The sequence below is a fragment of the Ixodes scapularis genome, unplaced genomic scaffold, assembly GCF_016920785.2.
Source record: "Ixodes scapularis isolate PalLabHiFi unplaced genomic scaffold, ASM1692078v2 PGA_scaffold9__187_contigs__length_104089568, whole genome shotgun sequence".
Classification (NCBI taxonomy): Eukaryota; Metazoa; Arthropoda; class Arachnida; order Ixodida; family Ixodidae; genus Ixodes; species Ixodes scapularis.
This window is the reverse complement of record NW_024609884.1, coordinates 34,560,517-34,588,373: the sequence shown is the minus strand read 5'-3', so window position 1 is coordinate 34,588,373 and position 27,857 is coordinate 34,560,517. Positions and strand designations below refer to the sequence as shown.

Genomic DNA, 27,857 nt, shown 5'->3' with positions numbered 1-27,857 from the left:
TATATACTTGAATGTGATTTCTGGTTTATTACAAGTTATTTGGAGGTCGTCTCACCGTCTAGCATTTATTGGATGGTTCAGACATTTGCGTCGGTTTTGTCCACCATAACCAAAACGACAGCATACCTGGACAACCGTGAATCATGATTTCTTCATGAAGCTATTCCTTGGATTGTTTGCCACGTTGTGTAAAACGAACAGTTTTCCCGGTGACTATGTTGTGTCTGTCATTTCACTCGCGCTGAATACAAGCAACACTTTGAATCAGGCATTAGTAAATTAGGTCATGTAGAAAAATTTGTTGTTTTGCCCTATCTTGAATCTTGTATCAGGTTACTGGAAGAAGGCAATATCAGTGCAGCTGAAAATGTAAAGTCCCAGCTTGAGCAATTCCAGCGTGAGCGGCGTAAGCAGAGGGAGGAGTCTGGCCTCGACTATCAGCCCATGTGGTTCAGGTGAGACTGGCATTTTCTGCGCCTGGTTTGCAAAACTTGCAAGCTCAGGAAGTTTTTAGATTGTCTGTGGGGCATTTTCAGATAAGATAGAACAATGATGTTTGGTGACCATTTCTAATTTTGATATGAAAAAAAAAATTTTGCTGGCTCCATGCCCAGAAGAATAAAACCAATCCTTGGTTTGAAAAAAATATGTCTATGAAAAACATTTGTAAGCACCCTATCAGTCACGTGCGTGTTTTGCATATCGCGCGATGTTGGCATTTCGGGCGGCTTCCCCCCAAAAACTGTTCTGGCTATGGGTCTAGAAATATTTCCTGACAAATTAGGCATAGGAAGGATTGATAAAAAGTATTAATCACCAAGCATTAGGGTCGTTACTTTGAAAAAATATACCGCATCTCCACGTGGTGAATGATGTTGATTGGGGCGAAGCTCTGGTGGTGCTTGTCTGCGTAGACGCTGAGCCGCAACATGCCGAGCCTTTCGTTCGTTTTCATCCATGTCGGAAAGAGAATGTGTGGTATGGAACGTGGTTATATACGCATTTGAGCATTTGACCGCGGCGCCCTCTCGTCTATAAACATTGAGCCAGTGCATGCGAAGTTTAACGCGGTTATATACGCATTTGACTGCAGCGTCCTCTCCTGTATAGACGTTGAGCGGCTACATGCAACGTTTCATCCATGACATCCCCAGCTCTTTAGTTACTACCACATCTCAGAGCCCCCTACTCGTCCCGCAGTCGTGGCCAAGTGGTTAAGGCGATGGACTAGAAATCCATTGGGGTCTCCCCGCACAGGTTCGAATCTTATCGACTGCGCAAACATTTTTTTTTTTCATCATTTTTTTTTTTTTTTTCTTTACACAAGCACGTGAGCTCACGAGCATGAGCACCAGCAAGATCGATGTGAGCACGGACGCCAGACGGACAAGGCTAGACCCTAAGGAGCTTCAACCCCTAAAACAAAATTGCAAATACTACGCATTGTGCAATAAGGCTCTGGGTTAAAGCTTTTTTTTCTTCGTATCCATAAAAGCTGAGGTCTTGGTGTTGCCCTGTTTATAGTTCATCTTCGCATGAAATATTGTTGTCCTGGTTAGCGGGAGAAATTTACAATTGCTCATACAGGGGCGTTTAAGTTAATATACATTATTTTAAAAATCATTGTAAGAAAAATGTCATGTTTAATATTTATTAAACTCTGAAATTAACATTAATTATATGTACAAACAGAATCTGCAAAATCACAATGCAATATTTGTGTGGCTTTGAAGTTATAAAGCGAGAAATATGGCCAAATTGGCGCTAACGCGGTTGCCGTAAATGGGGCGTGCACATACCCGTTCTTCACAATTTCATTATTACAGGGAGGGAACTGCTGTGCCAATTGTGCCATTGTGTCATTGTGTGCCTTTTGACTTTTCATGTGCCACATTGATACAAAAGTATAAATAAGAACTAAATTGCGCCAAGGTGTGCCCAAACTGAAATTATAAACGATCCTCGACGAAATTAGCTGTTTTGCAGTTTCTTTTGGCGACATTGACTTCGGAACTTACGGCCCAAAGGGGACGCCAGTGGATCCGAATTCAAATCTGAAGCTCTGTATCCAAAAGTCACTGCCACAGTGGTCGCTGCCATGGTTAGACTTCGTTTCAGCTTATAACAGTTGTTACAGCATCCCTCATTGCAATGCTTCTGCTACCAGGGGCTCTAAATTCGTCAAACACAAAGCTGGAGCCGAAAGTTCGCTGAGCGCGTTGATTGGACATCGGTGACAAGAACGTGAAGTGATCGTCGTGACTGCCCAATCGGTGCGCTCCATCAACTTCGGCCTCTACTTTGTGTTCGACGAGTTTAGGGCCCCAGACCTCTTTGAAGCCATTCACTGTTGCTCTGCTTCGTCTAAGATGATGCTACAGGTGCGAGCTCCGGGCCTTCAGCATCCCTGCCAAGAATATGTGCTCGTGCATTGCGAGCACTGTTCAAGGCTACATGCTGGTGCTTGTAGCATCGGCTGCGCCTGGACATAAGCTGAAACAAAGTAGAGCTGCCGTTGCTCAGTGCTTTCTTGGAGTCCTGGAGTCACTTCATCTGAATAGTGGAGCAAACAGCACCGCCATATTGCGATAAACTCAAATGTATTTAAGTTGGCGTGCCTCCCTTTTGGCTCTACTTTCACTGTTTACAAAAATCACAGTCCACACGCAGTGTTGACACGTGCAAAATCAGTCGAGCCAGCGCTCGCTCGATATTGTGGCCAGCCAGAAACTGCGCGTGCATAACACACAAGCACAGCTATGAACGCGCCTATATAATACGCTTTTATGGAAAGGTGTATTGCGAGCCCGCAGGCTCGCAATACACCTTTCCATAAAAGGAAAGGTGTTCCAGCTCGTGGAACATAAGAAAGGCGAGCGAGCAGTGAGGCATATGATGGAGCAAGGTACGAGCCAGCGTTACTAAAACACTCAGTTGGGAAACTCCTATAGAAACAGCTTTCAAAAAGTGGCCCCAAACTGTCTCCGAGCACCGAGCTAACGACGAACACAACGCCACCATTTCTCCCGCAGCGGCCACTCGAAGAACTGCACGTGACTTCCATTTTGGCTTTAAGAACAGATACAGCGGTACAGGTTACAGGGGTGCCACCCCCATCTCCCCGGCGGACGCACCGCGTTGAGCTACCGAAGTTAAAATGCACCTAGGGCGGGATGTGCTACCTGAAAGGCCCGCTGAGGTATGGTTGTATAAAAACAATATTAATTGTGCCGCAAAACTCTGCAAACTAAAGATTTTAAAAACATAACGCGCCCCTCTTTTGGTACTAAACTCCAATAAATTTCATATAAAAAGAGTTTTTTTCGTTTGTTTTTACGCAAAAACAGGCTTTCAAAAAGCTCAAGGTGACCACAGTACAGACAAATGATAAAGAGTGGCGCTGTTGTCGCATTTAGCTCGGTCTCGGTGGACGCCAGCGGCCCAGGTTTCGACGGCGAGTTTCCCAACTGAGTGTTTTAGTAACGTTGGTACGAGCTGAAAGCTATTTCTGCCTCTTTGTTTATATTTACCTCTTCGCAAGTCGGTTTTATCAAATGTCACACTGTTGTACAGTTTTGCTTTATATATTTTGTCTAATTTTCATGTAATTTGCTGAAACATGCTTCAAATAAAATGTTAATTGAAACTACCATTCACATGAAATTATCTGCATGCCTTATTTCCTTGAGTTTTGAAAGCCAGGTGACATTTGCCCTCTATTTTAGCATTCTTAAAACTCTTATGCTGCTCCCAACTTTCTCCAAGACCTCGTTTTTGCTGCTCCCAGCTTGCTCCAAACTGCAGTTTTTTCTGCTCCCAAGATTGCTCCAAAGGTGCTTTGCCCAGTTCCATCCCTGTTATTATTAAAAAGCATAAAAATACAACATGCTGCTCAGGAGAAGACAAATGGACAGCACAGAGGTGGACGGCAGTTTTGAAGGGAAAATTCCCAATACATTTTAGTACAACCGACTCAAAAATGCCCATGGGCTGGAGCAGTCGAGAGGCGCCATGCTATAACATGCTTCGTGGTGCCTGTTTCAACAGCCGGCGTGTAGCGTCTCCATTTACGCGATGTAAAGGAGCAATTCTTGTAAATTTCTCCCGCTAACCAGGACAGCAATATATTTCATGCAGTGATAAGCTATATACAGAGCAACACACTGGCAAAGTTTGAAGACCTTAGCTTTTATAGATACGGAGAAAAAAAAACTTTAATCCAAAGCGTTATTGCACAATGTGACGTATTTGCAATTTTGTTTCTTAAAATGACGACCCTAATAGTTGGTAATTAATACTTTTTGTCAGTCCTTCCTATGCCTAATTTGTCAGTAAATATTTCTAAATCCGTAGCCAGAACAGTTCTTTTGGGAAAGCCGCCCGAAATGCCAACATCGCGCAATACGCAAAACATGCACATGACTGAGAGGGTACTTACAAATGTTTTTCGCAAAGACAATTTTTTTTTTTTTTCAACAAGGATTGGTTTTATTTTTTTGGGCATGGAGCCAGCAAAATATTTTGTTTTCATCAAAGTTAAATGGTTTCCGGACATGGTTGTTCGATCTTATCTGAGAACGCCCTGTGAGTAGAATGCTTGGAAGATATGATTTTGCTTTGAAATAGAACAATTAACCTCAGTTTCAAGTACCGAGTAAGACATGTTCCCCTGTTACATACCTGCCAACTCTTCCGAATTTTTCGTAAAATGTACGAATTGGGACTAATTTTACGAATCTTGCTTCGAATTTTACGAAAATATTTTGTTCTGTAATTTCTTCTTTTTTTTTTTTTTTTGTTGATCTGTTGTTGGCGATATCTTGCACCGCCACATGAGGGCGATAACTACTGTCCACGGCAGCGTCGTGGTTTTTACTATCCGTCTATCCGGTGGCCACGGATCGAAAACCCATCCAAAGCTCAAAGCCGTGTGTTCGGTGGCGCACGTTGGTTCGGCGTGCTCAGACGTTGTTCGGCCTTGTTGTTTCGGCCAGTTTCAAGGCGAGAAGTACGGCGTCTGCGTTTGTTGCACGTGTAACCGTAGCATTCCCCTGGTCGCTCTGGCTTCGCAGCGCCATGGCGAACTTCAAACCTCAAAAAAGGCACTTTCAGATATTCCTGAAGTCCTTCACGTCAAAATTCCCGTGCTTCGTGCCGCCCAAAAAGCGAGAGAAGTTTGGAATCTGTAGCACGTGCACATGTGGTATAAGCATTTCGCACGGTGGCCAGGCTGACATTAGGCTGCACATCGCTTCTCTTAACCCCCTTCCCCCACCCCCTCCGCGACCACGGGACTTTTACGAATTTGAAAGTTCACAGGTTGGCAGGTATGCTGTTATAAAGAGCTGTGTAAAAATGTTAATGCCATTGATAAAATTGAGTACCAGACATCATCCAATTCCTTACAAAATAAGCTTGCACTCCATCAAAATTTAGTTGTGGATGTTAGCTATCTACTGCTTGAAATTACTTAAGGGGGGATACGGCCACGAAATTCCATTTTTTTCCGAAAAAATGCATTTTCAAAAAATATTATATTTGGGTTCACTATGTTCTGAAGCATAGTTTCAGAAAGTTTTATTTATAAATGCGCAGTATTTATTTCGCAAAAAATTATTTTCGGCAAGCTCGCGGCCGCGCGCGGCGACCCGCCGAGCAAGCAGACGGCGAAGTTCGGCATTTTCAAATTAGGCCTACTCCGCGCTCGTTCGACGCAGCCGAGATATCTTACCCTCGTTGGAAGCGCCGTTTCTTCTAGTTTCTGCCCATAGAAGCTTGCTACGTTTGAGGCTATCTGTGTCCCGGGAGAACCCCGTACATACAAGCAGAAAAAACGTGGGAACTATGATACCAGCAATCCCATTGGTTGTGACCCGAAACAGGGCTCACGATTGGCCGCCTGCGTGCGCTATCGGCAGCTTCTTTCGCTTCTGATCGTATCGCCAGTTTGCCGCTGTTTAGATTCGTTTTCCCTCTTTGTTCCCGGTAGTTTTTCTGCCGAGAAATGCCTGCTTCCAAAGTTAGCACTCGCAGTAGCTTTGGCCGGCGTTCTCAACGGCGGAAACAAAGGGCCGGCGGAGACGGGGACCCGTCTCCGCCACCGTCGTCACGATCTCCAAGCTCAACTGGTGCTTGGCGGACATCGGAGCCTACAGCTTCATCTCCGAATCGGATGTGCTCACCACGTTCGAGAGGAAGCTCAGCCTGCGCGATTTCGACGCGGGGATTACGGACGACCCGGAGCTGACAGACGCTCCCGTTGAAAAGCCCCTGAACGGCTCCTCAATGTGTCCGCCATGCAGACTCTTGTTGCGATTTTACTCTGCCTCAAGTGCCACGGAAAACTACTGAGCTTGCAGGAAGTTGACATCAACGTTTAGTTTGTTGTTAGCTGCTCGACTTGCGGAGACATCGTCGCGACACCGCACTCACCATCAATCGGCAAGTTTCGAGAGAACGAACTCGCGGTACGTCTAGGCGTCGTTGGAAGAGACTGTGGCATCAGTTTCACAAAGCTCACGAATCTCTTCGGGGGCCTCAAAGCAACTGCCCTCCTCATGCTCATGTAGTTGAAGGTGCCACCAATGACTCGGGTAAATTTCGAGTTTCTGGCACTGTCCAAAAAAAAAAAAAAACAAGTTGAAACTTCAAACGCGTTTTTCTCAGTTTCACTTTTTGGCAGGAATTCTTGTTTTAGGAAAGCTATCATTTGACATTCTGAACACAGAGGGACATCATTCAAGGTTTTCTGGGACTGAAATTTTCTGGGGAACAAGATAGATTACTTCACAGTTCAAAAAATCTACTCCTTCATGAAAAAAAAAATTTTTTTTTTTAAACAAAAAATTTACATTTTTTTTTTAAATTTTGGGATGTTCTTATTTTTGTTATGATTGAATATTTTGCAATTTATTTTTTATCTAGGTTGCACTGTGGGTATTGTTCTTCACATTAAAGCAAAAAGTTTGCCACCAGCTAATTTTATTTTTCTACGATAGACTTCCTAATGAAGTGTCTTTTTTCTGAAGTGCGAGAACCGTAGCATGCTGTAAAGTTGACCAATAATGCTAAAACTTTGCAGATTATCCTTCCTCATAGTGCTGAAATAACCCTCAAAATTTTAACCAAATTGGGTGAAGGGTTCAAAAGTTGACCCTCCCAGGCCATATCCCCCCTTAAGTATGAAAGTTCTTAGGCCTCACCCTATATACAAAATGTCAGAACTTTTTATGCCTTTTTAACTTTACTATTGTTCATGGTGTGCTGGAGCACCACTCTTCAAGCTACGTTTTCAGGGTGCTTATTGCTTGGTTCAAACAATATCCCTCACCAAAAGCTGTTTTGGCATAGAAATGGGTCGTGGGTTATGTGTTATTACTTCTCAATTGTTTTGGTGGCTTTCTCTGGGGGACACACATCTCTTTTATGGAACTGTTGTCATTGTGTGCTTGCCAAGTGGGCAGGGACACGGGGTGAACTTTGATTGTTGGAACTGACATCTCATTTTCGTTTTTCCAGGAGAGAGACAACGAAAGATGGCAAAGAGCACTGGGTCTACAACCAGAAGTACTGGGAGACACGTGCAAACCCAGGTTTCAGCAATATCTGTTTCCCAGAAAAGCTTTGGGACCCTCTGTAGTGAGCTGGACTTTCCTCTTCGTGGCATCAGGGTGGTGGCTGGGTCCTCTTCTTTTTTCCCTTCCTTGTTTTCTGCTCTTTTACCCCACAGCCTTGTGTTTTGCTCAGGTTGTGCGCACATTGACTGCACAGCCAGCTTTTTTTTTTTTAATCTTTACTCTTTTTAGAAATTGACTACCTCGAAGAGCCGCACACATCGAAGAAGGGTTTTCAGAAACATTTGAGGTAGACCTTCAGGTGTTCTTGATTGATGGTTAACACTACTACCCAGGGACTTTCAAGCCAGCAGGTTTACTGGTGGCACGTGATAATGTTTGGGTGTTTTTGCTTAGTGCTCTGAGGTCTTGCATGCCCATGCTGTTAGGGATGCATGGGACTATTGCAGGCGAAAAATCTTTTATTTTTTGTCTTGTTCTATGCTTTGCTCACTTTGTACTCTGCATTTCTGTTGGGGTGCACTCTTATGAGTGGTATATAGTACTCTCAGCAAGCAGCACTAGGGGCTGCATTTATGGTTGCTCTGTGATTTGCTTTTCCGGTGAAAACGTGGTGCCACGAAATGTTAAGGACTACACTCGACAGTGGTCGCATTTGAGTATCTTTATAGACTCTGGGTACTCCCCCAAATCCTTTGAATCTGCCTTAAGAGCCTGGGGAGTTTTGACCTGTTGATGTGCATCAACTGCCTGTTGTTATTTAACACAGTGTACCACCCATGCTTGAAGCTTCATTGAGTTAGTTAACTTAGTGTCACATTTGTTGCAGTAATTTATTAGTTGTAGCTTGAACTGCCTACAAGTGTAAAGAGTGCTAGGGGCAAGAGTGGACTATTAGATGACGGAAGGTTCACACTAGTGTTCAACTTCTATAGCAGTTTTTTAAAGTTATATGTAGAGTTTGGTCTTGTAGTACTTTTCACTTTACATTTACACCTTTGCTTTTATCGTTTTATTCTGACTTGAAAGAATTGTGTGTAATACGAGTAGTTATTTGATTGCACCCTGCAGGCAGGTGTAGAGGCATATTTGATTTGTTATTGTGTTGACAGTGTATCTATGTTTAATGTCAGGAAATGTTGAGATACTGCGGATAGCGAAAATATTATAGTAACACTATGGTGTAACCTTGGAACACTTTTGAATGTGCTGTGTTGGGAAGCAAAAATCTGTGATTGCTGTGGTGTTGGTTGTAATCTGGTTTTCCATTTTTTGGGATAGGGGAAGGGGGAATGAGAAGTGCTAGCTACCTCTGGAAATTGGTGGCAATAGATAGTGCCTCATGTTTTGGAGAACAAGAGTGAAGAGCCAAGCAAACAAAAAAATCATATTTCTGGCGTCCAACACACAAATCAGTAATGTACCACAAAATTCCCGCAGCTAAATGATTTCATTTTCTTACTGCTTGTAGTCAGTCTTTAACCGTGGGAGTAGCATATCATCTTTCTTTCAAGTGCCTGCATTTCTATGGGGATTACTTTTCTGTTTGTTTTTCATAGGGTGAATTTTTCGCGCAACCAGGTCTTTGGGGAAGCATTTTTAGGAGTTTTGTTTTGACTCTTATGAGTAAGAAGGAAGAAAAGTGTTTGCCTTGCAAGCAGTCCTGTAGAAGTAGTATGCACACAAAACAAAATCTTGACCCTTCTAATGATGTAACTAATCAAATTTTTGGGGAAAGTGTTTTTATCATTTTAACGAAGGTGAGTGATCTCATTTTCATTTATTTTAGCATGAAAATCTCTTGCAATGGGTAGGAAGCATTTTATAGAAGTGTTATGGGTGGGTAAGCAAGCCTGAATGTCATTAGCCAAGGTTAACATCTTACTTTCCTTCCAATTGTGCAAATAATGTTTTCTTACTGCAGTGATTGTTAGGACAAAAACATAGCCTCTCTCACACTGTTCATGACAAAAGAAAACTCCACTTTTCATGGCTTCAATGCGTGAAATGCTTGAAGGTTTAGGATGGAAATTGTTTTAATGGCACTTCCTCTAGCTGCTGAACACTAAAAAGCTAGTGGTGCATTAGAGCTGAGAAAAAATGTTTGCTTGAGGAAATGCAAGACCTACACAGTTTAATTCCTTTGCACCTGGTTTAAGAAAAAAAAACTAAAAAAAAAAAAACAGAACATTTTTTTTTTTTAAATATAGGGATTTGCTTGTATGCCAATGACTAGGCTGGAGTTGCTTCTGCTCTTCAGCTTAGTAAAACTTCCAGTGATGTTGCACATAAGTAAATGCAAGGTCACATTATAGCAAGGAGTTACAGCTAGCCTATTATGTTTTTGTTGATGAATAGGTAAACCTCGGGTGCAAGCAGAGCTCCCCGCACAGTCTCGAAAGCTGGAAATGTAAATTCCAGGAAATATGCTTGTACTACCGCACACTAAGTGATAATTCCGACTACAACTTTAGTTCCCATCTAACAAATCTGTTTCAGTTATATCCCTTGCAAGACTTAAATCAAGTTAAAGCTCGTAAGCTCATACCTTGCATCATCAGAGTTACTGCAAGATACTTCATGGTTGCTGCAGTCTTTATGATTTCCCTGTTATTTCTCTCCCTCAACTGTGCATAGGTAAAAACTACCAATCGGGTGAGAAGCAATGTTGCTATGATGTCAGAAAGGTTGTTGTAGGTGCAGGAGCCTAAGTGCATGGTATACTCAAGCTTGAAAACTCTTAACATTGCACTGGAAACCAAACTGACAAAACTTGGAAATATGTTATAGGTTTCAAACTGTCATATACTTCAGTTTTCAGTTTTTTTTCTAGATCTGGACAGTTCTTTCTCTGCACATATGTGGATGAACTTGTTGGTGCAGCCTTTGGGTAGTGAATAATACAGATGATCGACAAGGCTGGTTTGGTGTTGGAACACATGGTTCTCGTTGCCTCTTGCAGAAACAGGGTCTTTTTTGCATCGGCACTTGTAGCTTCGTACTTGTTGCAAGCACTCTATCCAAAGACAGAACAAATTACAGTGCCAACTACATCAGCCCCTATGGTGTGTTGCCAAAATCCTTCTGCCTGCCTTGTTTCTTGCTGGGAATTTTAATTTCAAGTCAAATGAGAATAGCTAGCTTCAAATTTGCCTTTTTCAACTAACCTCAATTGGTGCAGAGATATTTCAGAGGCACCCTCTTGGTGGTTCTTTTCTGTAACGTCACAACCAAGATTTGCCTTGCTGTGACGTCACGAGTTGTGACCCAATTCACTTATGGTTTGCAACTTAGTTGCCAATCATAAGTTTGATAGTGTGTGCCCAAGGCACTGTAGAAGGTTGGAGTCCTCGCATTCTCAAACAAACACCATTGAAGTTGACAGTCTGACATTATTATTATTTCTGTTGGTGACAGCAGAATTAATTCTACTAACGTCAGCATAGTAAGCGTTCTGCCAGCCGTGGGAAGCTGACCGCAGCGACGCTTTTGGTGGCACACATCAGGAGCGAATAACAATATGTAATGTTTTCTTTTGGGGTGGTTTCGGTCTTGCTCTTTTTTATTTGAAGCTATACTTACAAATAAGTCATCAGATCTGCCTATTACATTAGAAAATTCAGACTTGGAATTTATTGAGTTACAAAATGTTTTGAATCTACCGAAGGTGGCGTGCCCTGTTTTTGTCCATTGTATTTTTATTTTTTGTGCAATTAACCCAGTGTTGGAAATGGATTTATTCTATCTGGTGATTAAATATGTCCAGTGGAAAGGTTGCTATGAAATCTGGAAAATGTCGCTTGCTGTTGGTACTTAAACATTTGTCAAAATATTTGTAGCACCTGCTTATTTGGGAAAATTGCGTGCAGAATCGTCTCAATTTGAGCATCAACTTAGTGCATGCTGTTGTGTGAACACTAATAGTATGAATTTTTGCGGGACTGCTTGAATGTTGACAAATCCTCATTTTTGTTGTACTAATTTTTCGTGTGCCCAAGTTTTTGGCACAAATATGAAGAAAACTGGATCCCTCGTGTGTCAATCATGCACACCTTGCTATCCAGCAATTTTAACCCTGATCTGGCAAAATAAAGGCAAACACAATTTATATATTCTTTTTTAGATGTAACTTTAAAATGTCTTAGATCCTTTCTTGTTGAGGGCTGATGTTATAAATTTTTGCATTCATTGCACTTTATATTACCTTGTTCTTTGCATAAATACCATTGATGTTATTGCATTTTGGCAGTTTTTAAAGTTTTTTGGTTTTCTAATATGACAATCAAAAACGACGCCATACTTGGTGACCCTTTCACTATCAGATTTACAGACAAGGATTTTCTGTTTTTTGGTGACTGTGGTCCTCTGCTATTTGGTTTGGTGTGTTATATTTTGTACAAGATGCACTTTGTACTTCAGTAGAAGTTCTGAAATTTGCCATAGTACTAGTTTCTAAATTTCTAGGGTGAATAGGGACCTCGTAAACATGCTTGAGATGCTTGCTGAGAGCTAGCATCCTTGTCTATTTATGAAACTTGCATCCTGATCTTTTGCAGTATATTTTTTATCCATGTTCATAGTTTTTTTTGCAAAATCGCAGTGTTAGAGGTTTTTGATAATTGTCCAATGTGGCAGGTTCAGTGTATCAAAACTTTTTTGTGCTGCTTGAAGACTAAAGAGTTTCGTGATGATTAATGTTTTAGTGGCTATGGACAACTACTAATTATGCAAGTGATTCTTCATTATTAAGGGTCCCTAGTTTTATCAGTGTTTTGCTTGATAATAGGATAGCTGAGGGATTGTTGCAAACCATATCTGTTGAAATCAAAGTCATGCCTACTGTGTTGACTTAAGGTACCTGTACAGGTGGTTCGGCTTCCAAAAGCTATACAAGGCTGTGAAAGCTGTCACGTTGCTTGTTGTTTACTGTTAGAAAAGAATTAAATAGTTGGATTGTTTACCCTGTTACCTAGTGTTCAGGAGAGGAGGCAAAGCACACATTGCTAGCTTCATCCTTAGCGGTAGTCGACATTAAAGAGGAAAAGTGATATGTCAAGTTGACTAACTTTAGGTATTTAAAAAAAACCGTTGCTGAGTTGAAACTATTTTATTTTGAATCTACTACCTACTCCCAGGATTGTTTGGGTATTGCTGTTAGGATATTATCTTATTGAACTGGATTATCATTGCTGTGCTTGAGCAAGGTTCATCATTTGTTGAGCATCATTCTTCTGGTACTGCGCGCACATGGGAGTACTTACTTGCATTTACATTTTAATTAGAATTTCATAGGATGGGACTTGCACAGAAGCATTGGCGAACGTTTGCCCAGTCATTTAAATTGACAGGGAAGTATTGATTTTTTTGTGAAACGATGTTTTTAGATTTTGGTGAGCTGTAGCAACGAATTTGAAAATGATATTCCTTTGTATACAATCTTCATGGTTGTGGGACATTCCCGCAGGCATTTGGCAGTTGGCTTCTGGGTTTGCCGAGTGTTAATAACCTTGCTTTTTTCATTCCTTGGGCCAAAGTGAAAGTAGGTTTTAGGCGATATAGCGTGCCGAGTGGTGCGAAAACCAGGTTTAGTCGAGCTTTGTTATGTATAATAGTAAAGTACAGAGTGATATCTGCTCAGCAGTACTGTAAGTCTTGTCCTGTTCTAGTGACTGCAGCAGTAATAGGGGAGCAGTGACTAGCAGTTTACGTAAGAGGTGCAGTATGGAAAAAATATAAAGATTTTCTAGCGACTTACCGGACTTTTAATGTTGCTTTTCATCTTCATATCAGCTCTGCAAGTGCTTTGGAGAGGGATAATCTCTATGTATCCCATCTAGAATACTCCACTTCTGTAAAATGGAATTCAATGGCTCTACTGTTGAGTGGTCACCACCATAGGTTTTGGCCATCTAGCAATAATTAAGAAGTTTTCAAACAGTGATGCTCCCTTCATGTTTGTTGCCTTTTTCATGCTTTGTGCGAGCTCCCAGCTTTCGAGAATACGTTTTTATTTGTTGTGGACAAATAAAGTGGCAAGGATGATGCTGTGCCCTTCAAAATGCACTACGAGCGGTTGAGTTCAATTTTTGAAAGCTTATTCTGGGCGGGTTTTGCGTCCCAAGGTTCGGCGCTGTTCGAGCTTCCTCTTTATTACGGCGCCGAGGGTTAACCGTAGCAGTGTCGCGGTGGTGTGAAGGTGGCGGTCATGATGGGGTGGTCGGTCGGTCGGTCCGTTTCGTAGGTCTCGTGTATCGGTTGAAAGTCACCAGCGGCGAGTTCAGAGGGACAAGAGACCGAGTATTTTGTTTCCACCTTTTTCTTTTGCTGGTCCGTATATCACCGTTTTTTCTCGGTTGTTTTAATAAATATCTCAAAATTTCCGTGGTACACTGCAGTATCTGGAGCATCGGGTGATGCAACGCGCATCCAGTCTGGGCACTACAAACGTGCAAATGTGTATTCGTGGGTGTAATGATGCGTTTCCCAGCCCAAATGCTTGCTATCAATGTTTGCGTGCAAGGATCGTTTTAGTTTCGGAACCGCGGAATGCTACGCCGAAGTGCAGGTCTCACGCGTGCCGCACCGCACCGCGTGTGTGAGCGGGGTGGGAGGCACTTGATCGAATGACATTTTAGCGAACGCCCACGTTTCACCGAATGACACTTTAGCGAATAGTCGGACGCCGCGAAGCGGCGTTTTTGAGCGGGGCGTCCTGTCGTTTATCGAAGGAACTTCGCACCATCGATAGCACGCTGCTATGATTTACGGCGAAAGAATTCAAACCGCTGACGGTTATTCTGCCAGCTGATCCATGAACAGTCGGGCCCGAGTCGCAAGGACAATAAAGTTAGAACGACTGTTTGCAAGAGTTTGCAATGCCAACAGTTTAGCGACGCGAGCTTGCAACTTGAACGGGTGAGAGAAGTGCACAACAGATGTTTAAACACCTAGGATGGTATCTGTCAAGCTTTCGGGGGACTGCTATGCATCTGTCTCGGGTACTTCTACTTTACGCTAAGGCAGCTATCTGAGCAGTATTGTTCACTGTACTTTTTGTTTTTTTAACCTGAATGTTTTCAAATTACGTTTTTGGTATCGCCATGGAGTGGGCGTGTTGGCTTCAAGTGCGATTATTTTCCCCCCAAGGCCGTTAAACGTTCTGCAGAACAGATCGAGAAGACCCCGAGAGTCACACTTCCTTGAGCGTACTTCGACAAAGCAAGCAACATTCCCCTTCACGTGACTGCAGCTCCATGTGCGAGCTGCTTGGTTTGAAATTTGTCTCGGTGCTTTAAGCGTTTTTAATCAGAGTAGGTTTTGTTCCTCGAACTCTGTCAAGATTTCAACAGAGTTGATTCAGCATGCACAACTCGACCCCACATTCTCTCATGTCCTCAAACAAAATAATAATAATAAAAAAAGAAAGATTTTGGAGAAAATATTAATTAAGATTTATTTAAGCGTTAGTCTTTCGCTAGAATACAGTGTTCCTTTACCAGTAGATATATTTTAAACATGGCAGATTGAGTGATCAATCCTTTCGATTGCTGAAAACAACGTGGTGACTAAATCCAACAGTTGAATTAACTTGTTGACGCAGACCCTACCATATACTAGAACAAAAGCAGCTTGCTTAATATTTTATATGAGAAAAGCTATTTGCTTTTTTTTTCGCATTTGATTTGCTTGCAATAACGTAACTGACAAACGAAGTGGAAGGTAAAAGGAAACTTCCAAAGCTCTGATTTGCCCAGAGAAGTACTGCTTCTTGTGTTGAGATTGATATAAATCTTGCATGCGTGATGATTATTGTAGTTAAATGTAGAACAAATGCGGGCATAGAAAGCGTCGTACTATGCACGAACAGTAAATATAATTTTTTTTTTTAGAAATGTTTGAATAAAGTAGCAAACCTGGTGTGATTTATATCGTGATATAAATCACGATTTAATTCACGATTTAAATCTTGATTTTAATCTCCACCCTTCCCCAGGAGCACGTAGGAACGTGTATTTCAGAAACGTTACTGTTTCTTGCCTAAAGCGTGTGGGGCATTCGTTCACTGCAACGCGGTTTCTCGGACATGATTATGTCCAATTTTTAACCGTCTAGAGACACCGTCACCTCAAGATTAAGACATGCGATATCGGGCGAGTGCATCCCGTGGCTTCCAGCGATTGGTCCAAGTGTGTACACCGCGCACTCGCACGTGCGGACAAAAGAGCGCACAATGGGAAGGAAAAAAAAAAAAAAAAAACGAGAAAGCACGTTTTATGTTTTTGTTTTGTTTTGTGCTGTTTAGCTTTGTAGCACAGCCTTCAGCCGCGCGCTTGTGCATATCAGTGCGGAGTTTTAGTGGATCGTTCCGACAACTCCAATAACCACCCTGTTACTCCGCCGTCGCCTTTGCGGATACATCGTATCGCTATCGGAGGTATCAGAAAGCACTAATCGTAACATCAAAAGCGTGTATCGTCAAGGGAAAAGTCTGGAGTATCTGATGCTTAAAAAACTGAAACTGGTTGACTTTTCGGGGAAATGTGCTTTCATTGCACGCACCTGTTGCGATAAGCGGGGATGCGCTCTGGGGACCTTCAAGACAATCTATCGTCCTCATTATCTTAGGTGCACTGATAATTGGTCGGGGCTTGAATGGCTTTCGACATCTTTCGCGAACAGAGATAACTTGGCGTAATACACTTCCATCGTATTTTGGACGTCAGAGGGGTGTGTAACACCATAGCAGTCTCGTGTTAGAGGCGAACGTCGGTCGGCGACGTCTCCCGCACTGAAGAAGCATTGTTCACCCTACTGTAGCAACCAGCTAAGGTAAGCCATGTAAGGGCCGTATAGCAATCGTTTGTGTACAGTTAAGAAAAAAAAAAGTAGAAGAAAAAAAAGCGTTTTGGGGGAGTTTTAAAACTGATTTTTATGACTACGTGTTCCTGGGTGATATTGGGGGAGCCTTGAAACTGATTTACATGACTACGTGTTCCTGACACACAATTTCTCAAACATGTTATTGTTATTTTCTCTTACTGCCTCTGAACAGAAAGTTTGTGTGTGTGGGGTGGACAAAAACAAAGTACACATGGGCGCGTGGCGAACTATGTCAATTACGCACGCAGACCGTCAGAAAGTGAATTAAATAGTTGCTATGTTGAGTAGAGCATGAAATACTACTTTGTTCTATTTAACACAAATCATCAATTAGCAAGGATGATGCTTATTTGTAAATTAAAGTGACCAGCATCTCTTCAAGAACAAATAACCAGGCTATGCAAGTTTATCCTGTACTATAAGCATAGGCGTGTACACGAGGGAGAGAGGGAGAGGAGGAAGGGAAGAGGGGGGGGGCAGCTGATAGGATATTCGTAAAATAAAGCATTTTTTTTTTTACCCGTGTTATTGCTACAAAATATCAGGATATTTAGTGGGCCGCTTTTTGGGTGAAACGCTGGTGAAGGCCGGGTTTCTGGGAATCGAGCGGCCCTGCGGCCGTATGGTCACTTCTACAAAACACTGAGGCTCTACCTTTTGACTGACAGTAACAAAACGAAAACAAGGAACTGCTAAGCACCAACAAGGTCGCATCTTTCAACTCACGGCATTTATTTTGGAGGCGTACGCTTACTAGCCCCTCAACGCAGCGTACCTCGCTGAATCTTTGTAGGTTGACCTACGTGTGCATGTGATGCGGTGTGGTATACTTCTCTTGACTTTATCATACGGTAACTGAGTCAAGGTGAAGGCGAGCGACTTCGCTTCAGCGAAATTAAACCTAATGTCGATCGGCGTACGCTGCTCTACGCACCGACACCTCGTGGGTGTTTGTCTTCGACTTCGACAAACTTCGAGGAGGGCCAGTACCAAAATTAGCATCGGGCCTTTACAATGTCTTTATGTCGTGTTTTATCCATCGTTCTTACGCCATCTTTCACTGTCTAGACTCACGTGGCCACTAGCCTGCCACCTCGTCTTCCTATTTCCCCGAACTTTGCGTGGCTTACCTTCTCCTTCAATCAGTCAAAGTCTGATGAAGTCACCCTCCCCCTCTCACCCCGCGTGTCGTCTGCTCCGCCGAGTGGGCAGTGCCTAACATCCAGCTGGCGTTCAGATTCGGTTTAAAATTGAGTCATTCTGGAAATTTCAAGCCCAGATGCGCGGATTTTAATATGTAAGTTATCTTGTAATGGTATGCTCGATAAAAAAAGACTAACCGGGTCCAATTCCGCTGTTACCTAAGCGAAAAGAAAAAAAAAAAGGAAAAATTGTGTCAGTGTGATTGGTCCTCCCGCGAAAAGTAAATCCGGTTGCTGTAGCTTTTTTACTATGCAAAGTTCGTAGCGCTGTAGGCCTTTAGCGACAATGGGTGGAGGTCTGGAATAATAAATAAAAACGGCACTCTTGACGCAATAGACGCAGTGGTTGAGGGTAGTACTGCCTGCTGACTTCGCTGCTATTGAAGTAACGGAGCAAAGATATGCTTGTTGATCCTGAAATAAAACAACAGAGCGCTGTAGGTTGATTTTGGAGTGGCTATAAATATTCTAAGAACGCGAACCGCTTCACAACGGCAGCCACGAGCGAGAGTTCGATGTTCGGTACGGCTCGCCGGTACAGCCCAGAGATGGAGAGCGGCAATCTCCTGGTTCGTTGTCTGCTAGCGGAATCGGCGCGTGCCCTCCCTCTCGTTTTACCCCGCTGAACCTGCTGAACTTCCCGGATGTGGGCAGAGGGCGCTGCGTTTGAACAAAATGGCGCCGCCCTCGCATGGACACGTAGGTCAATCCTACGCTGAGACTCTGCAAGGTACGCTGCGTTGAGGTGCGTGGTGCAGGTACGCTGTGTCCACTTCCGCGGTCCAGTGGAGGAAACTGAAGATACAATCTTTGTTGCCTAATGTTTCCCAGAATGCACCTGAGCCGCTAGAGGCGCCTCGGTTTTGCGCATTAAGATTTAGGCTTTTGAACGTGGGACATGTGCACACTTGATCGAATAGAATCTAAAAATTTTCACATGAATGGCTTATCAGGAGGTTTCTCGGGTCTGCTACGCTGTTACTACACAACAAGCAGGCTTTCTTGAGATTACAGGAAGAAATCCAGCGCCCTGGACACTGTTCGAACTAACGTTGGTTCGAACCACGACCGGGTTTATCGGTCGTGGTTCGAACCAGCACACAAAAGAGTTGCAAAGCCTGTAAAGCGCTAACTTCCGGGACAAGCCGATCATTTCCGGTGGCTTACCTGTTTGCTCAATGTGCCACCCAGCTATGGTGCCTGGAACGCGTCTTCGACTGGTGTGTTTAGAGCGTCCAAAAAATAGGTCCCTCGATTTCCGCCTGATGACGTCATAGAAGTGGGACGCCGCCAGGACGACGACGATGCATTTCAACTTTCCATTCCTTCTTCAAGTTGGTGTAGATCGTGACAAGTAATTTTGTAGCAATACATTGGCAATCACCTGAGTGGTTGCCAATGTATTGTGGTTGTGCCGTGCCCCAAAACCCTTTTAATGAGTATGCAAGAGTGCTGGTCCGTCTCACTTTTGCTTCTTGCTGGTGACAGTGAGGAAAATCCCGAGCCTGACCCTACGCTTGAAGAAGTCAAGTCGATACTACAAAATCAGAATGAAATTGCTGAGGATATAAAAAAGTACGAAAAGTAGTCCAGAGATGACGGAACGCACCCTTGATGGGGTAACAAAAAATTCCCAGATTTCGACTAAAAATTTAAGACTGCTGGAAAAAAGAAAAAAAAAAAAAAAAAAAAGGTCGCACATTTTGAAAATACCTTTGTCCTGCAGAACACCTACTTAACCAGCAAAAGAAGCTAGATGTCCTAGAAAACCCGCGAGAGACATATTAACTTAATTCTCTCTGGTTTTCCTGAGAATTCTAGAGAATCTTTTGAAAGTGCGGTTGTTGATTTGTTTAAAAATTGCCTTTTGGTAGAGGTGAGCTCGGTGCATCGAATTCACAGGCTCGGAGGAAAGATGAAGAATAAACCAGGCTTGTCAGCATGACCTTTTCATGCTGCAAAGAACGTCAGCAGCTACTTAAGAATTGTTCAAAGCTGAAAGGTTCGCGCACCTAGCTTTGTTTGGAGATTTGTGTTTGTCCTTTGTCCCTCTTGCTCCCCTTCTCCAGAGATTATTTTCGTCATTGTTAAAGTGGTTACTCAACCAACATGACCTTGTTAATGTGGTTACTCAACCACAGCAACAAGTTATGTACTTTACTCCGTTTCACCTTTAGTTGTACCGCAGGGAAAACTAGGAGCGCGAGCTCGTAGCGTTGGCAGCTGCCCTTGGTGCACGAGAGCTTGTGCCGCCGAGATGTGCCCTGGAGCAAGGAGCTCGCGCTTGTAGCCTTTCCTGCGGTACAACACAAGGTGAAACAGAGTATAGATGTAGCTTTTGTAAGCTATATGCCCTGTGAGGTTAGCACACATAAAGTTACATCAGACCATAATCTCGTATTGCTCGATTACAGTTATCTCAAGCTCCAGAAAAAGTTTCACAAACTAGTACGAGATTCTTTTCGAGCGGACGATGTTAGCATACTTCAAAGAAAGCTTCGATTCATTCAACAACAATTCTGGAAACACAGACTCTCTTTGGGCGATATTTAGGGACACTGTCCATTACTGTATTGAGCACTTCGTTCCTCAGAAGAAAGTATGTACTCATAGGCCGCATCCTTGGACAACGCGAAATGCAATTCATTTGAGGAGGCGTATTAAGACAACGCGCGACGGAAGACGTAAAACGTGAAGGGTCTAGAATTTTAACATCCTAAACTCCTCCCCCCCCCCCCCCCCCCCCAAAAAAAAAAAAAAAATTGGCGTTACATATTTTTCGCACAAGCCGTGGTTGATACAATTAAAATACAAAACATACTGGTAATTCCAAAAGAATGTCAGTTCTGAGTTTAATATTTATTTTCAGTCTGTCCTCACTAAGCACGCAAGCGTAGTATCAGCCTTTATATCTCTGCAGCTTGTAATTCTCCTTCTATTTCTGTTGAAGGTATCATAGCTATGCTGCTTAACCTTGATAACAACAAGGCGTCTGGCCCACATGATATTCCTACTGCGTTTACGAAGAGATATGCCGAATGGGTATCGATGTTTTTGCACATTATATTCAAGTCCTCTCTGCAGGAAAAGGGTGTTCCGAAAGATTGGCTTTGCGCGCGCGTTGTTCCGGAGCCTAAAGGGCGATTCACACACTTGCGTTGAGACCGACCGAGTGCGAGGGTTGCTATGGCGACAGCTGCGTCAGCTCCAACAAAACCAGTTTTTGCCCCGTTTTGTTGGAGCCGACTCACCGGTTGCCATAGCAACCCGTGAAAGGATCACCGTTGCAAGCCGTTGCAGTCGCACTCGGTCGAACTCACGCAAGTGTGTGAACCTACCTTAAAGGGGGGCGATAAGCTCCGTGTTTTAAATTACCGCCCCATTTCTTGAAAATGCAGATCTTCGAAACTTCTTGAACATATGGTGATCAACTACATCACAGATTTTTTCGAAAGCACTAACTTTCTATCGGTTCCCAACACGGTTTCTGGCGCAGTCGATCTAGCATCACCCAGCTTGTCTCCTGTGCACTACTTGGCAAGCGCTCGTAATGAAATGGGGCAAGTCAGTGCTGTGTTTATTGATTTTTCGAAGGCCTTCGATACCGTGCCTCATTCTGAATTGCTTTTTAAATTAAGAGCAGTGGGGATTTGTAATGATTTACTACTGTGGATAAGGTCTTACTTAATCAACAGAGTGCAAATATGTTGAAATTAAAAAAAACACGCACGCACGCACGCACGCACACGCGCGCGCGCACACACGCACGCACGCACGCACGCGTTCGTAGTCTCTTGAAGCTTTTCTGATGTCCCCCAGAAGTCTGTGCTGTGCCCTTTATTATTTATTATCTCTATATATTACCTTGTGAATTGCATCGACAAACGAATTAAAATCAGACTTTTTTTGGAAATGATTGTTTTGTACATAAAAGTGGAAACTACTAATAGCCCAGTTATCATCAACAACAGCCTTTGCATGGCATCTCATTGGTGCCAGAAATGGCAAACGAAACTCAACATTCAAAGAACAGTTTCTATTACCTTTTCAAAAAAAAAAAAAAAAGCCCACTGGTTTTTTAATTATTACATGTTTAACCGCTCTGAAGTGTCTAGGGTTGATTGCGTGAAATTTTTAGGAGTAACCCTGACAGCTGGCCTCAGCTGGACCATGCGCATAGATAATATGTTTATTTGCGTTTCGAAGACTTTGTTTAATCAGAGCTAAGATTAGCCCCTGCATTGACCAGATTGACCGCCCTCAAAACTCTCATCCAACCAATGCTAGAGTACGCAAGCGCAGTCTGGGACCTACGTACTAAAGTTGATTATTCTAAACTTGAACGAGTACAAAACCGGAGCTTGTGATTTGTGTTTGGCCTTTACAAAAATACAGATTTTATCACCGATATGTCATTATCAAATATTGGACTGTTATCTACACATCGGTTCTTCATTCCTGCGGCTTTCAAAGTTGTGTCAAGGCGCAGTTGGAGAAGTCCTTGTTTTCACCTCCTCTCAGACAGGATTTTATCTCACGAAAACAAGGAAGTATCCTGCAAAAGTAAGGGTCGTTCCCTTGAAGGAAAGTGTTTTGCTACCTCATACAAAAATTTAATTTAAAAAAAATTGCATTATCAATCATAACCTTAAAGATGCAAGCCGCTCACCCTCGTTGGTGTTAGACTGGTGGCAGCTGATAAAACTCGTTCACCCGTATGACCGTCGACCTTATCTGAACATGCTTTCGGTGAGTGGTTCTTAGAGGCGCTTGCAATGAAGTCAAAGCTGTGCTGCGAATACGAGAATAAAATTCAGGTCGTTAGTAAAATCAGGGACATAGTGATAAAATCATGCTATATTTTGAATATGAGTTTCAGCTCAAGGGCAAGTTAAAAAGAGCGTTCGAGATTCAAAACTAAACGTGAGTCTTTCGGATTCGTTTTTGTTTAATTTAACAAAGCAACAACCTTTTTTATATTTTGGGTCCTAATTTATTTATACCTTTAAGGAAGTGCATAGTTGATTCGTTTTATATTTGTTCTATATGGAATGCAAATGAATGCCAGAGAGAGAGAGAGAGATAGTGAAATCTGACACTGGTTCCTGGTTGTGTTCATATTTTGAAATCTAATAAAATGCAAATGAGAAAGAAATGTTGAATTGATTTCTTTCATGACAGCACTCCAACGAGAGACGGTAAATGATCTGATTTAACTATTTCCAAGTTGTTTTTTTATGCCTCGATAAATGACGCAAAAATCGAGTTTGTTTGAACCATGACTGAAATCACCTCGTTATTTGCATTCTACCATGTTTTTTGCTATATTCCTTTGCGATCTCGATTTTATTACGACGCAGGAGAGGGATAGCGATTGTTCGCAGCAGAAAAACAACTTACTGTTGTAGAGTTTCGTTGTAACTTGCAACGGCATTCCCCTTTTCGAGCAAAGAAAAGGGCGAAAAGATAAGCAATGAAGGAAATTCGGATAGCTCCAGCGAAGCAAGGCCGAACCTCGCGCAAGGCATCCAGACACAAATATTTTCGGACAAGGCACTATTGAACGAACCCTCGGGACCCGGAACTAACAAGAGAAAGCTCTCAGACGATCTAATGCGGTCTGCAACCGTCCGAGAAATCAAAATGTAACGTCATTCAGAGATTGATGTTGATTGATGTTGACGTTTATTATGTGCCCAAAAACACCATGAAAGTTTTGATATTGGTGCACAACAAAAATCACTTCCACATTAAAAAGAAAAAATCTACACGTAAAGACATGAAACACATAAATAGAACATCAGTGAGCCGAAATCATAATAAATCATATTACAGGTACATTCTGCTATTCAAAAATAAAACAAGGCATGGAACAGAAATCGTACTGAACATGGCTATAGACCCGTTTCGAAATACTGCCCTCTGTTGGCAGCTGCGGAGTACCTGCACAACGGCAGACTAAAACTACAACGTCACGGCACACTTTATGCGATTGGTTGGAGTAGAAGATAAACCACACCTACAGAAAAAGGCGATGGGCGCAGTGACGTTGCACTTTCGACGCTGTTTGATTGCTGCGTCGGCGCCTAGCGTTGACCGCGCTGGCCGCGCTCCGGCGTTCGGTATCTTATGGAATGACTTGCACGTTCCATGATGTCAGTTGTTCCGCCATTGTGCAGGGGTTCCGACCTTCTAATAATCGGCAGGTGAATTTCGAAAGGAGGCTATCGCAAAAATTCTGAATGCGATGTGCTGGTGATCTTTCAGATTACTTGTCGGGATAAAACGTTTCGCAACGTCGCGTGCATCTTGATGAGATACGTAACTCTACGCTGCCCAAAAGATCAGGTACATCGGCATAACCTTGGATGAGTCTCTGTAAAGACACCATATCTTGACCATTTCTTCGGTCACTTAAAACGCTGAAATTCAAAACCCTAACAAGAGAATGGTATTCGAAGCATAGCGTCCTGGTGAAAATGCCCATCATAAACCATGCGAATCAAGCGTTTGTGTTCTGCTTCAATACGCTCACATTCACTTTTCGATGAATTGTTCCACACTGCAGAAGCAAATTCAAGTCGGGGCCTAACCCAAGCACAAAATAAACCTAACATAGCGTCGGGCGCTCGAAAGTACCGAACCATACTCTTAAATCATGACAATCAAATTAAAACCGGCACTAGAAATGTTATTGACATGAGATTTAAACGTGATTTGGCATTCGACGAACACACCAAGGTCCCTGATCACATCAGCTCGAGTAATAGTACTGTTTTCCAACTTGCACTTAAATGTAAGGAATCTCCACACCTTGAAAACGAGATAACTTTTGTTTTCTTCGCTTTCAGAAACATTCGGTCGAAGGAGCACCATTTTTAAATACATCGGCTCGAGCCTTCCAATTTGCACTTAAAATGCAAGGAATCTCTAGGCCTCAAAAGCGAGATTACTTTTGTTTTGTTCGCGTTCAGAGGCAATCGGTTCAACGAGCACCATTTTGAAATACTCAAAATATCAGACTGCAGCGCTCCGCAGTGTGTTTCGGAACAAGCATGTGAGAATAACTTTGTCATGAGCAAATAGGAGCACCTTAGCAAAATTTATGCAACTTGAAACATAACCACCTGCCCTTCGGTTTCGAAGGGCGGGTAATGAGGATGAACCTTCACTAAGAGGTGTAACGATGACGTGAGCGCGCCGATAGGAAATCTAAATAAAAGCAAGTCAAGTGTGTTGCCTGAAGCATTCATGTGATCATTGTGTTGGGAAAGCCCATAAAAATTGATTAGTGGCACAAGCCAATAAGCACGACTTCGTTGGCGAATAACCAAACGAGATGGGGGTTAGATAAATTTCTATTCTCTTCCCGATTACTCTATCTCCGTTACTTCGTGGAACTCGGATGCGAAGCTCGAACCTCGTATTTCGATGGAATCCTTTTCTCCTTTCGCTATAGCTATATGTCTGCAGTGTCTAAAATTGCATTTCTAAGCTTTCACGTAGGACTCGGGTCGACTCGTCTTTTTATTGACTGCATACCAGTGGCGGAGATTCGTATTTGGAGCGTGCATTCGCTTGCTTGTCAAAGCGACGAGTTCGTATACGTTGTCGGGTTGTGCTTTCTGGGTGTAGTACATTCTTTTGTTTTGCCGTCACGACGAGCATATAAATCGCCTCTGTTATCGCGTTGTGAAACCCCGCTTTCGGTGCGTCGACGATTATCGCCTTTGAGGGGGCGATGCCAATGACTATACACGAGAAGCTGAAGGACGCAGCGATAGTGATATTGGAGAACAGGTGGCTTTATTGCTGAGAGCTTTTATTCGGCGCGGGCAAGTGGTTCGAAGGAGCTGGAAGCGTGCGCCGCTGACAGCAGTTGTAAGCTCGCCGCTCGCCGAGAGGTGCGGCGGCGACAGCCGACTCCTGGAAAAGAGCGTCATGAGTTCTTGTACTTGGACGAGTCCCGGGCTCGGAGTTTGACTGCAGGTAAAGAAATAGCATGCGTTCAGTTTTCCACTCTCACTTATAGTTTGACTAATCGTGGTACTATAAGCTCCCATTTACGAAGCAAGGAGTGCGTGTTTTCAGTAACAAGTTGCACATTCACAGTATTTTTAAAATTTATTTATACATTCTGCCAGCTACTTTCTTGCAACCAAGACATAACAAAAAAACAAAAAGAAATCGTGCAGAAATGAAGTAAACAATAATAACTAGGAACGTTGAGCTTGAAAAAGGACTATGAAGTGATGACGGCAATTCTTTGATGGATGCCGCATTTGTAATGTAGGCGGGACTAAAGTACCTTGATACTGCTTTTACAAGTAACGACAACCAACACAAATGACAAAGCACATTCCGCTGGAACAAAATGGCGTCCTTCAGTTTAAACCTCTGCTGTGCGGCGTCGTTCGCTTCCTAAAGCCTGCACCGTCACGCAGTCGGCGCATCAAAGAATGTCGCTACTTGGAGGAAGCTCTTATCTACGGACTTTAGGCGGGACGGCTGTTCCTTTCGTTGGTGGTGGGAGTTACGACGGACTGTTTCGGCTCCTTGTTGTCGGTTGTCGTCAAATGTCTCGATAACATTGATCCTCCAGTCCTCGATTATGCAGCATAGTTGTGAATTTCTGCTTGGAAACTTGGGCGTAAATGTTTCCGTAATGTCTCACACCCTAGTCTAGATCAATGATGCTTTATGTGGCTTGAAAATGGACCCACATTTTTGCGGATTTCGCCCCTCACCTGAAAGGACCAGCTATTTCTTTTCAATGCAACACATCTTAACCTATAGGTAAAAATAAAAGAAGAACAAATACCAAAATTTTGGCACTCGGTGCCCGCTGCAACCAGATGTTGTCAACTTGTGACAACCTAGTCCGTAGTTGACCAGTGCAGCACGAATGCAGGGAGACCATGTGCACTTCTCTTCGCCCACCTCGAACCGTCGGCACATTTTCTCCGACGCCATGCCAACGCGACGTGTGTGACATCCATAGGGGGGTTCGAAAAACCCTGCTCCTGCGGAACGTGACGTCGTTGTAGACGATCGTGGAGTGTCCTGTCAGGACGAGCTCTTTTTGTTTTTTAGTATATTGCACTCTGTCACCCTCTTGTTCTGCTGGGACGCGTGACACTAGAGAATTCCGCGCTGAGCCCGTGTGTTCTACAGACCATTTTTTCGTGACGGCCGTTATGTTGAATTTTGACGTAGCTGAGCAAACGAATGCGCTGCGTCCGATATTCCGCAGAAGAGAGCTATTGCGCATGCTTAGAACGTATCCGACAGCCCAGGATACATAGATGTCAGCATGCCTAAGGCGATTATTAGATTGGTCCATAGTCGCTGCCAACTCAAGAATGATGGGGTGCCAGCCTCAATCATCTCATTATGACTGGACACCCAAAGATATCGCAGCGTCTAACAATGCGAGATAAAAAAGAGAAAAAAAATCGTTAAACGACGAGAGCAGTACGTAATGCTTAGTGTACCCGGGTTGGAACCCGTCCACGGAGGATCGCCGAAGCGGCAAACACCGCTTAGAATGTTTCCGCCTAGCGCTTCGTCATTGATGGTCTAAAAATAAGGACAGCTTTATTGCTCAAGCCGCCAGCTGCGGGCAAGAAGAAAAGAAGAGCGACGCTTCGAAGGAGATGAACAAATTGAATTTCGGCTTTCTTAGCGCTCGCTATGCTCGACAACATGTTTCGTTATACGGCATTCCCTGCTCACAGCTTATCGGTAAATTGCACTGTAGCTTCGATGACGCGCTTTCCCGGCGACCGCGTGGGTTCGAGTGTTTTTTTTTCTTAAATGGGCCATGCAAGAATTGCTTGCTTTGACTAAATACGTCTTAGGCGTAATGCCTGGCGTTCAGGACGTAGGTTGAGCTCGAACTGGGTAAATAAATGCATTTTTCATTGATTGATTGATTGATTGATTGATAGTATCGGCCGGTGGGGGACGTCGCATGGTCACTCAGGTTTCTCGTTCTAGCTGCAGACGGTTTAAGAAACGAGATAAGAACGGCGCGGAACAAGACTCTTTAACATAAAAAGCCACGCCCCGCGTTTATTAAACTGTCAAAAACCGTACAGTCACTGCTGTCCGTCCCCCCTTTTCTATGTATCTTCCTCATGTTTAATTATACTGTTACCAACACGCTCCTTTTGTACTTACTTATACAGCCTCGCTAGAT

The 27,857-nt window shown here is 43.2% G+C and overlaps 2 protein-coding genes across 13 annotated transcripts in view; both read left to right on the top strand.

Annotated features, from left to right (window-relative positions):
• Positions 1–13,637, top strand: part of LOC8028528 (oxysterol-binding protein-related protein 6) — an 84,473-nt gene extending 70,836 nt beyond the window's left edge. For all 9 annotated transcript variants that reach the window (XM_040499062.1, XM_029975857.4, XM_029975843.2 and 6 more), the window contains 2 exons: positions 333–455; positions 7,519–13,637. In XM_040499062.1, coding sequence (XP_040354996.1) covers positions 333–455; positions 7,519–7,639 — 244 coding nt within the window. In that variant the 3' untranslated portion in view covers positions 7,640–13,637. The remainder of the gene's footprint in view (positions 1–332; positions 456–7,518) is intronic.
• Positions 13,638–16,228: 2,591 nt separating this feature from the next.
• LOC8028527 (transmembrane protein 163) overlaps positions 16,229–27,857 on the top strand; it is a 133,028-nt gene continuing 121,399 nt past the window's right edge. The window contains exon 1 of one of the 4 annotated variants that reach the window (XM_040205327.2): positions 16,229–16,403. The gene's annotated coding sequence lies outside the window, so the exon portion shown is untranslated. Of the gene's footprint in view, positions 16,404–25,472; positions 25,646–27,857 lie in introns of those variants that run through there. The other 3 variants (XM_040499063.1, XM_040205326.2, XM_040205329.2) reach the window with 3 other exon arrangements.